Raw genomic sequence first — 10,607 nt, forward strand, 5'->3', positions numbered from 1 at the left:
GGGAGCAGAACTAAGAACACGTGAAGTTGGTGTTCTATCAAACCCATCTCAGTCAGGGGGGGGGGGGGGCATGCTGTTGGTGTAACTGTACAGGGTGAAGGAGGGGGGGTGAGGATGGAACAGCCATGATGGGTGACAGCTCTGTTGGCATCACAGGTGTGCGGGAGTATCTGCCTCTCTGATCTCTCTTCCTCTCTCCTAGCTCCTCCTCTCTCCTAGCTCTTAACTCCTCCTCTCTCTTAGCTCCTCCTCTCCCCCAACCCGTTTGATTTACCCCTTTATACCGTCTCCTCTAAATATCACAATATTGTAAAATGTTTTTTTTTATTCTTTTTGGACAGGAGTCTAAACAGCGGTATATAGAGCAAGCGCAGCGAAAATAAGATTTAACAGTAATAATATTAACATTAAATCGTAACAATAAGGCAACATACGACAACAAGGAAAATGCTGGTGAGGACAGCCAGATTCTACTAATGTGATTGGGGCTGGGAGGAGGAGGAGAGAGAGAGAGGGAGAGGAGGTGAGAGGAGGAGAAAGGGCGGGAGGTGAAACTAATGATCTAAAGAAAAAAATGCCTAATCTGTAAAGTGTCATTAACTTAGTCAAAACGGTCCCCGACCCTCTAAACACACACGCACGCACACACACACACGGTCTCCTGTGATGCTGGAGCACAAGCAGTTTGAGGGGAATCCTGTATCTGATGTCATCAACAGGTCTCTCGCACACAACCAGCAACATCCCAGCTGTGTTGCTGGGTCATAAATTACATCATCACCTTTACTGTCCAATCCCAATCCCAATCCCTGGACTGGACACATTTAGCCAATCACAGGCCAGCAAAACCAAACTTGATCCAAACTAACAATGGTGGATCTACCTGCAGCTGTGATGCTGGGGAGGAGGGGGATGGGCATCTACCAGGGGTCTTTATACAGGCTGAGTTTAGTCCTCTGGGGGAACCGAGGGGGTCTGTTATATGCTATAAAAGCAACGTTAAAAAACAAAAGCTTGTAGTTTCAGTTTGTTATGAATATGACCTGCTGTGTATGTGTGGTTCACAGCTGATAACCTGTGCTGACTGGTGAATGGAGGAAGAGAATGAGGGAGAGGGGGGAGACAGAGAGGAAGCAGAAAAGGGATGTAGTCACTAAGTCAAAAACATTTCTCCCTCCCTCCATCATCCACCCTTCTACATCCACCCCATCCCCTCTGTCTGTGGTGTGGAGCAGGGAGGGGCGGTGGAGGGAGGTGATGGAGAAGAGATGAACAGAGAGAGAATGATGGAGTGAAGGAGGAGAGGAGAGTGAAGGAGGAGAGGAGTGTGGTCCACTAGCAGCCGCAGCCCTCTCTCTGGGGCTGGGGCTCGCTGGTGAGCCGCCCCCCCTGGGGGGCCGAGGGCTTGTGCTGCACTCCTGACTCTGCAGCGTTCAGGTCCAGGCTGCCGTCCTGGATGTTCTGGTAGATCTTCTTAGCTGCCTCCAGGAAGGCATCCTCCACATTCTCCCCCCTGGAGGAGGAAGGGGGCATGTTATGGAGGGAGGACCCTGGGGGAGGAGGGGGAGGCAGGGGGCATGTTATGGAGGGAGGACCCTGGGGGAGGAGGGGGAGGAAGGGGGCATGTTATGGAGGGAGGACCCTGGGGGAGGAGGGGGAGGCAGGGGGCATGTTATGGAGGGAGGACCCTGGGGGAGGAGGGGGAGGCAGGGGGCATGTTATGGAGGGAGGACCCTGGGGGAGGAGGGGGAGGAAGGGGGCATGTTATGGAGGGAGGACCCTGGGGGAGGAGGGGGCATGTTATGGAGGGAGGACCCTGGGGGAGGAGGGGGAGGCAGGGGGCATGTTATGGAGGGAGGACCCTGGGGGAGGAGGGGGAGGCAGGGGGCATGTTATGGAGGGAGGACCCTGGGGGAGGAGGGGGAGGCAGGGGGCATGTTATGGAGGGAGGACCCTGGGGGAGGAGGGGGAGGAAGGGGGCATGTTATGGAGGGAGGACCCTGGGGGAGGAGGGGGAGGCAGGGGGCATGTTATGGAGAAAGGACCCTGGGGGAGGAGGGGGGAGGAAGGGGGCATGTTATGGAGGGAGGACCCTGGGGGAGGAGGGGGGGCAGGGGTGTGTGTACTTACGTTTTAGCGCTGGCCTCCAGGAATAACAGGCCTGCAGGACAGAAATACAAGATGGAATCAGACTGCTGCTCTCTGTCCTGTCCCCCCCCCCATCCTCCCATCCTCCCTCCCCCCCTCACCGTTCTCCTCCCCTCCTCACCGTTCTCCTCCCCTCCTCACCGTTCTCCTCCCCTCCTCCCCCCCTCACCGTTCTCCTCCCCCCCTCACCGTTCTCCTCCCCCCCTCACCGTTCTCCTCCCCTCCTCACCGTTCTCCTCCCCTCCTCACCGTTCTCCTCCCCTCCTCCCCCCCTCACCGTTCTCCTCCCCCCCTCACCGTTCTCCTCCCCCCCTCACCGTTCTCCTCCCCTCCTCACCGTTCTCCTCCCCCTCTCACCGTTCTCCTCAGCAAACTGCTTGGCCTCCTCGTACGTCACGTCTCTCTGAGCCTCCAGGTCAGCTTTGTTCCCAATCAGGATGATCACCTGGGAGACACACACCACTGTTCACCACCAGTCACCACTGTTCACCACCAGTCACCATTGTTCACCACCAGTCACCACCGGTCACCAGCAGTCACCAGCAGTCACCAGCGGTCACCACCAGTCACCACCAGTCACCACCAGTCACCACCAGTCACCACCAGTCACCACCGGTCACCACCGGTCACCACCAGTCACCACCAGTCACCACCAGTCACCACCAGTCACCACCAGTCACCAGCGGTCACCACCGGTCACCACCGGTCACCACCAGTCACCAGCAGTCACGAGCGGTCACGAGCGGTCACGAGCGGTCACCAGCAGTCACCAGCAGTCACGAGCGGTCACCAGCAGTCACCAGCAGTCACCAGCAGTCACCAGCAGTCACCACCAGTCACCACCGGTCACCAGCGGTCACCAGCGGTCACCACCGGTCACCAGCGGTCACCACCGGTCACCAGCAGTCACCACCGGTCACCACCGGTCACCAGCGGTCACGAGCGGTCACCAGCAGTCACCAGCGGTCACGAGCAGTCACCAGCGGTCACCAGCGGTCACCAGCAGTCACCAGCAGTCACCAGCAGTCACCACAGTCACCAGCAGTCACCACAGTCAGCAGTCAGAAGAGAGGAAGAGAAGAGGACTCACGGTGTTGGGGTTTGTGAGGTTCCTGGCGTCGGTCAACCAGCTACTGAGGTGGTTATATGTGCTTCTCCTGTGACACACACACACGAGAGCAGGAGATGTTACCATGACTACAGGCTACAGGTTGGATCAAAAAAGGCCAAACACACACCAGCCAGCTGCATGTCCGAGTGCTCCAGCCTGACAGCTGTGAGAGGCTGATCTCTGTTGGGCCCAGGAGCCACATGCTAACATGTGAGCCACGCTCCACAGCCCCACAGCAGGCCATGCTAACATGTGTGCAGGTGTGTGTCTGAGTTACCTGGTGATGTCATACACCATCAGCGCCCCCGCGGCACCACGGTAGTAGCTGCGCGTGACGGCTCTGAAGCGCTCCTGGCCGGCCGTGTCCCAGATCTGCAGCTTGATCTTCTGGCCGCTCACCTCGATGATCCTCGTCCCAAACTCCACCCCGATCGTGTGGGGGCAGTCCGCCATGACTGTAGGGCAGAGGGGGCAGTTATACACCTCCATCACCCTCTCAACATTATTTCTGAGCAAAATGCCAACGAGACAAGCTTGTGTCTCAGCCATATATTGATGTACTTGTTTAAAACTTGGCTTTTACGGCTCTGCATAAAAGCAATTAAGACACACAGCCCCACACACACACACGCTCCACAGGGAGAGCAGGCGGGGTACAGCCCCACACACACACACATCCTTCAGTCCTCATCTGCAACTTGAACAAACCCAGAGCTCTACATCCAGTCTGTGCAGGCAGCAGCTGTGTGTGTCTCTTAATTGCCTCCATGCAGTGCAGTGTTCATTCGAGAGATTGTGTGTGTGTGTGTGTGACAGTGCCTCATTCTGTGTGTGATTGTGTTGTGCAGGAAGCTAGATGAATGACGGCAGAGCATCTGGTTTGATCACACTGGCTTTACAAGCCCGAGATTCACAACACCAGGAGCTGCAGCTGGGAAGCGTGAATACACACACACACATCTGAATAGAGGCGCCACCTGGCTGTACTTACATTTCTTCTCTGTGAACTGGTGAAGCAAACATGACTTCCCTACGCCCATGTCTCCTACAGGACAGAACACACAGCACAGTCACCACACAGCAGCAAACATGACTTCCCTACGCCCATGTCTCCTACAGGACAGAACACACAGCACAGTCACCACACAGCAGCAAACATGACTTCCCTACGCCCATGTCTCCTACAGGACAGAACACACAGCACAGTCACCACACAGCAGCAAACATGACTTCCCTATGCCCATGTCTCCTACAGGAGGGGGGGAATGAAGACCTATTAACTAGGGTGGAAGGTTACCAGTAGCTATGAGTTGGCAGAAGCAAGGTCTAGATAGATTAGGTTTGTTATATCAGCAGCCTCTGCGCAGCCCACATTCAGGACAGAGCCACAGTCCCCTCAGACTGAGTTAGCTAGCTGGTCCCATCTCAGCTAGCTAGCTGGTCCCATCTCAGTTAGCTAGCTGGTCCCATCTCAGCTAGCTAGCTGGTCCCATCTCAGCTAGCTAGCTGGTCCCATCTCAGCTAGCTAGCTGGTCCCATCTCAGCTAGCTAGCTGGTCTCATCTCAGCTAGCTAGCTGGTCCCATCTCAGCTAGCCCCATCTCAGCTAGCTAGCTGGTCCCATCTCAGCTAGCTAGCTGGTCTCATCTCAGATAGCTAGCTGGTCCCATCTCAGCTAGCTAGCTGGTCCCATCTCAGCTAGCTAGCTGGTCCCATCTCAGCTAGCTAGCTGGTCCCATCTCAGCTAGCCCCATCTCAGCTAGCTAGCTGGTCCCATCTCAGCTAGCTAGCTGGTCCCATCTCAAGCTTCCACAGCCGCACGGCAGTCACTTTGCACGGCTCACTTACCGATAATGATGTACTTAAAAATGTAGGAGTAGTTGTATGGTGCGGTCGCCATCTTGGCTCTGCGTGAGAGACAGAGAAAGATATTAGACACAGAAACACACAGTGCTGCAGGCCCTATCTACACACACACTACAAATCAGGACACACTAACCCGTCAGAGGGAGACAATGTAGCCATTACAGGCTGGGTGAAAAGGGTGGTGCCATTTGCTCCCCAGTCAACCAGCTGCGAGCAAGCTAACCCCTGTAATCTGCTAGTCTCAGTAGTGGGGCTAGCTAGTCTCAGTAGTGGGGCTAGCTAGTCTCAGTAGTGGGGCTAGCTAGTCTCAGTAGGGGGGTTAGCCTCTCTGCTACACATCACTCTGGTCAGTATATGAGGAAGCCGACTGATGATGAATAGATTGTGAGAAACTAAACTTGGTCAGCAGTGGGAATTTTTTCTCTTCTTATGAGAGAAAAAATGAACACACACACACACAGATGTAGGGCCTGTCAGGGCCAGAGTATTTCCAAGCAGCCTTAATCATATTCCGGAGACCAGGCTCCCTGTAACCAGATGAGGCAGTACAGCACACACACACACACATTTACCCACGATGCACCACGGGAAAACCTCCACACTCACAACTTCCTGTCCACCAAACATCTGTTCATCCTCTACCACAGCCCTCACATCACTTCCTGTCCACCAAACATCTGTTCATCCTCTACCACAGCCCTCACATCACTTCCTGTCCACCAAACATCTGTTCATCCTCTACCACAGCCCTCACATCACTTCCTGTCCACCAAACATCTGTTCATCCTCTACCACAGCCCTCACATCACTTCCTGTCCACCAAACATCTGTTCATCCTCTACCACAGCCCTCACATCACTTCCTGTCCACCAAACATCTGTTCATCCTCTACCACAGCCCTCACATCACTTCCTGTCCACCAAACATCTGTTCATCCTCTACCACAGCCCTCACATCACTTCCTGTCCACCAAACATCTGTTCATCCTCTACCACAGCCCTCACATCATTACCAGCTAGACACCAGACAACCAGGAACCTGCATCCTTATGATTTGTCGTCATTTCCTCCCTGTGCTGTAGACACCCCCCAGGTGGGTGTAGCTGGGTGTTGAACCCAGGGGAGCCAGGCGAGGATGAACTCAGTCATGGTCATAAAAATGGCTTAGAGGAACCGGACCAGGCTGCTTGGAGGAGCAACAGATAAACATCACACCACCAGGGCAGCCATGACACCTGACTCTGTTTCACTCTGGCCTGCCACCCCCACAAACAGGCTGGGTCTGGAAACCAGTCGAGTGAATTGGCAAACGGAAAAAACGAAAGTAAAACATTTTCAAATGAAGGAGCACACCTTTGTGTCTCTAATGTACATTACTGTTCCAACAGTCATCTGGTCATTAAGCTCTGCACCAATCACATTACACTCTGACATCATATCAAGGAAGTGAATGGCTTAACTGCTGATGGTGTCAGGTGACACGGCCAGGGGCCTGATGTTCAGGCTGAAACCATTTTCTGGTTCCTGTTTACTTGCCTCACTTTTTCTCAACACAAGCACACCACCTCTCCTCCTGCTCCCTAGACGACCTCCCTGCTCTCCTCTCACTCCTCCTGTTCCCTAGACGACCTCCCTGCTCTCCTCTCACTCCTCCTGTTCCCTAGACGACCTCCCTGCTCTCCTCTCACTCCTCCTCCTGTTCCCTAGACGACTCATCCCTGTGTGTTCCTCTCTCCTCGTGGACCATCTGCTCTGCTGGTGCGCCACCACACACACACACACACACACATCCATGAGGATTGTAATTTAGTCAAAAGATTGAGGCACACAGAGACTTCCCCATCCTACGCACACACACACACAGACTTAAACACACCTTTAGCATAATGCTATAAACAGCCCAGACTGTTCAGGAGCCCAGGTTGATGGAGAAAATGACAGAGTTATCAGAGCAACATAAAGCCCAGCTGAAGACTCCATTATTTGTTTCCTTAAGATGAAAGGCTCAATGCAATATTAATAAATGATATTAACCATGTGTAATATTTCAAGCGTAGCCCTGGAGACAGAGCCAGTGTGTGTGGAAACACAACCCCAGGAAGAGAGGCTGACCTGTCCTGGGATGAAAAGGAGAGGAGGGCTGGGGGGTGGAGGAGAAAGTCCTGATGAACAGGAGAGGACGGCTGGGGGGTGGAGGAGACAGTCCTGATGAACAGGAGAGGACGGCTGGGGGGTGGAGGAGACAGTCCTGATGAACAGGAGAGGACGGCTGGGGGGTGGAGGAGACAGTCCTGATGAACAGGAGAGGACGGCTGGGGGGTGGAGGAGACAGTCCTGATGAACAGGAGAGGAGGGCTGGGGGGTGGAGGAGAGATGAACAGGCACAGCCTCGCCCAGGGTACAGGAAGCTGACGCCTGTGGTGTTTACATGCAAACTATGATAATGACGGAGCCAGCCTTCCACGTCTGGCTGGCTGGCAACCTCTCTACAACCCTCTCACTCCTCCTAAACGCTCCGCCCCCCTCCTCCCCCTCTTAACTACAGGGCCTGGCTGACTTCCCTCACATGACCCTCTGGTCATGTGCTGCCTCTTGCTACACGTCACATGTGAGGGTTTTCTGTGTCCGGGCAGCTTGAAGCTTTAGGGCTCAACACCCAACGCTGAGTTACAGCCAGCCATGCCGCTTCTCCTGAGGTGGAGAGAGGAAGGAGCATTTCCTGTCTGGAGTCGCTCTGGGGGTTTGGGCTGAGGAGAGTCCGGGCTGCATGTGACCAGATCGCAGCCTCAGCACTTCCCTGCCGTCTCTCTCTCTCTCACACACACACACACACACACACACACACACACACACACACACACACACACACACACACACACACACACACACACACACACACACACACACACACACACACACACACACACACACACACACACACACACAATGAATAAAACAGAAAGCAGTGTCAGAGCTCAGGCCATCGTCCACAGTGACTTCCTGTTGTCGAAGTGAGATGGCACGTGTCATTCTGGACGGCCAGGTCTCTGACTCATGAGAACCCTGCTACAGGCGTACGAGTCACCACAAGCCTGGGATCTTCATCATTCCTCATGATGCTGATGTTACCAGGATGTACAGAAACCACCAGAAAACTATGTGAACTGATGAATTTGTGAAGAATGCCTTGGCAAATAATATATGTTTTTATGGCTACATTATGATAAAGTAATGTGATTCTGAAGCCCATACTGGGAGTGTATAGGACCATATCAGCAAGCATTATCGCATTGGCTTATCAAAGCGCAATATCAAGTTATAAATATTTGTGTGATGAAAGTCAGGTAAGGCGTGTAGCCTACCGACATTCCTGTTCAATCAGTGTGTTTAGTGAACAAAACCGTCCAACAAACATCGTAGTGCCTTCTTTTATTTCTACCGAAGGAAACAGAACTATAATATCGTGTGAATTAAGTGTTTACACTGAGTAATGACAATTCATGGGAGAAGTAATGTATGTTTTGGCTGAAAACCAAACACGTTAACTAGCAAGCTTGTTCCAAGCGCTTCAGACTACGAACAACAAAGCCGCCATACAGTCCATCAGCCTGTACCTGCCTGTCTGATGTGATAAAGGCAACACCTTGCTTGGCAATATCCGATTGCATGTGGAAAGCGAAATAGCAAAGGCTGGCTTCCTGGCTAGACAGCTATTGGCCTTTAAGCAAGATGATTTGGAAATGTCAAACTAATACAACACAAATACAGATAAACTATTTTCTGGCAGTGAACCGCATCTGAAGCTAGTAAAATAGCAACTGCCGAGAGGATATTTGATTGACCAAGATCAGGCCCAAATAGGTTCCTGCCAACGACGCGCTAGCGGGCTAACGACGTTAGCCAGCAGCAATCCATTTTGACAGATAACAAGACAGGACCTGGTTAGCAAGTTAGTCATCTTGAGATGTGTTCTTCAAACATCTCAAACTCCTTCCTACTTTGTTAGATAATAAATACGGACTACTTTGATGATGGTTATCCACCTAGTTCTAGATGACAAACCCCAGCCTGTCTTGACGACAACCCGACACACCTATTGCAACCTAGTTATGCTGTATGCTAACGTATCATTTGCTAGCATGTATAGCTAGACTTAGCTTGCTACTCACCTAATCCCAGACGCGATACGCTAACTGATTAGCGAGCTAACAAGATAGCAGGAGCAACTGCTAACAAATAACACAGAACAGACTAAGAGACAGGTGACAATTATTCCACTGTTACGTTACTAGTATCCCTCCTCCATATGTAGAAAACGGTGTCTACTGCGAACAAGTTAGGCATGTTTTATTTATAGTCAGATAAACAGCTAGCCGACGTTAGCTTGTGGCTGCAATCACTAGAAATAACAGCTAGCTAAGAAGGCTAGCAAAAAGCTAACTTTAGCATTCTATCAATTATAATGCAATTGCCAATGTTGTTCTGAATAACTACACCGGGCAGGTTTGAGTACATCTTTATCTAATCATGTTTCGCATCTTACCGGGTTATGTGTATTTTTTTTTAATGTTATATCGTCTTGAGCTCTTCAGAAGGGATCTGCAGGTTATCCTGGCAGAAGTATCTCTATCCAAGATGGCTGCTAGCGGTGAACAGGGTTTCCTCCGTTGTATACAATGGGCTTCTGGGACAAAGGGCAATGCATATGCGGCGATTTGCGCATTTTGCGCTAATTGGCGATGAGCAATGAAGTGACCACAAAGGAACTTACCTGAACAGGTGTGCCTGAATGATAGGCGATGCATAGATAATACTGAATGTTAATCAAAACACTAACCTTTTTTTGGGGGGCAGTTTCGAAGGCTTAAATGTATTCTGGCAAGTGATCATTACGGTTGCCCAAATAAGCAAAAACAGGCAAAATATTCTGAGCGGAAGTATTTTGCATTGTACAGCACTCTTGCTACAGATTTGTATTTATTTCACTGAGACGCACATTTCTCTCTTAAACGTATGATTTCCCCGCTTTATGATGTTGTATATCCTAATTTCTAATGTGGTTCTCATTGTGTTGGTTAAAACTGTGAGGTACTGTGCCAGTGCTAATAAACTACGGGGTTCTAGTTCAGTGGGGTTATGGAGAGTTCCAGCGGAACTAGGAACATTCGTTTCTGATGTTTCTGCCTCGGATTTTGACACATAAATCATCTGAAACAAAATATATTTAAATATACTAAATTATTTAATACAATATTTAACAACAGTACATGCTTTCATTGTACATTTGACCAATCTCAAATATAAATTCATGCAACGTGCATAACCAAGCTTAGCTTGAGGAAACTATTAGAAAAAAAAACAATATGGACAATATGGCTTCTGGAGAACGGATACATAGTAGAAGTGCAAAGAAACGACCCACACAGGATGATATCAGCTTCACAACCAACTCGTCTCCGATTGTAGAACACGAGCTCATACGTA

The 10,607-nt window shown here is 51.2% G+C and overlaps 1 protein-coding gene across 1 annotated transcript; it reads right to left on the reverse strand.

Moving 5' to 3' along the window:
* Positions 1 to 307: 307 nt before the first annotated feature.
* Positions 308 to 9,819, reverse strand: rab14l (RAB14, member RAS oncogene family, like). The gene is made up of 8 exons (XM_062484222.1): positions 9,667 to 9,819; positions 5,107 to 5,165; positions 4,251 to 4,304; positions 3,537 to 3,714; positions 3,239 to 3,305; positions 2,506 to 2,593; positions 2,131 to 2,161; positions 308 to 1,513 (listed from the first exon to the last, which is right to left on the reverse strand). The coding sequence occupies exons 2-8, from the start codon at positions 5,156 to 5,158 to the stop codon at positions 1,336 to 1,338; spliced, it is 648 nt and encodes a 215-aa protein (XP_062340206.1). The 5' UTR covers positions 5,159 to 5,165; positions 9,667 to 9,819; the 3' UTR covers positions 308 to 1,335.
* Between the last annotated feature and the right edge of the window lie 788 nt (positions 9,820 to 10,607).

Source organism: Osmerus eperlanus, chromosome 18, assembly GCF_963692335.1.
Source record: "Osmerus eperlanus chromosome 18, fOsmEpe2.1, whole genome shotgun sequence".
Lineage (NCBI taxonomy): Eukaryota > Metazoa > Chordata > Actinopteri > Osmeriformes > Osmeridae > Osmerus > Osmerus eperlanus.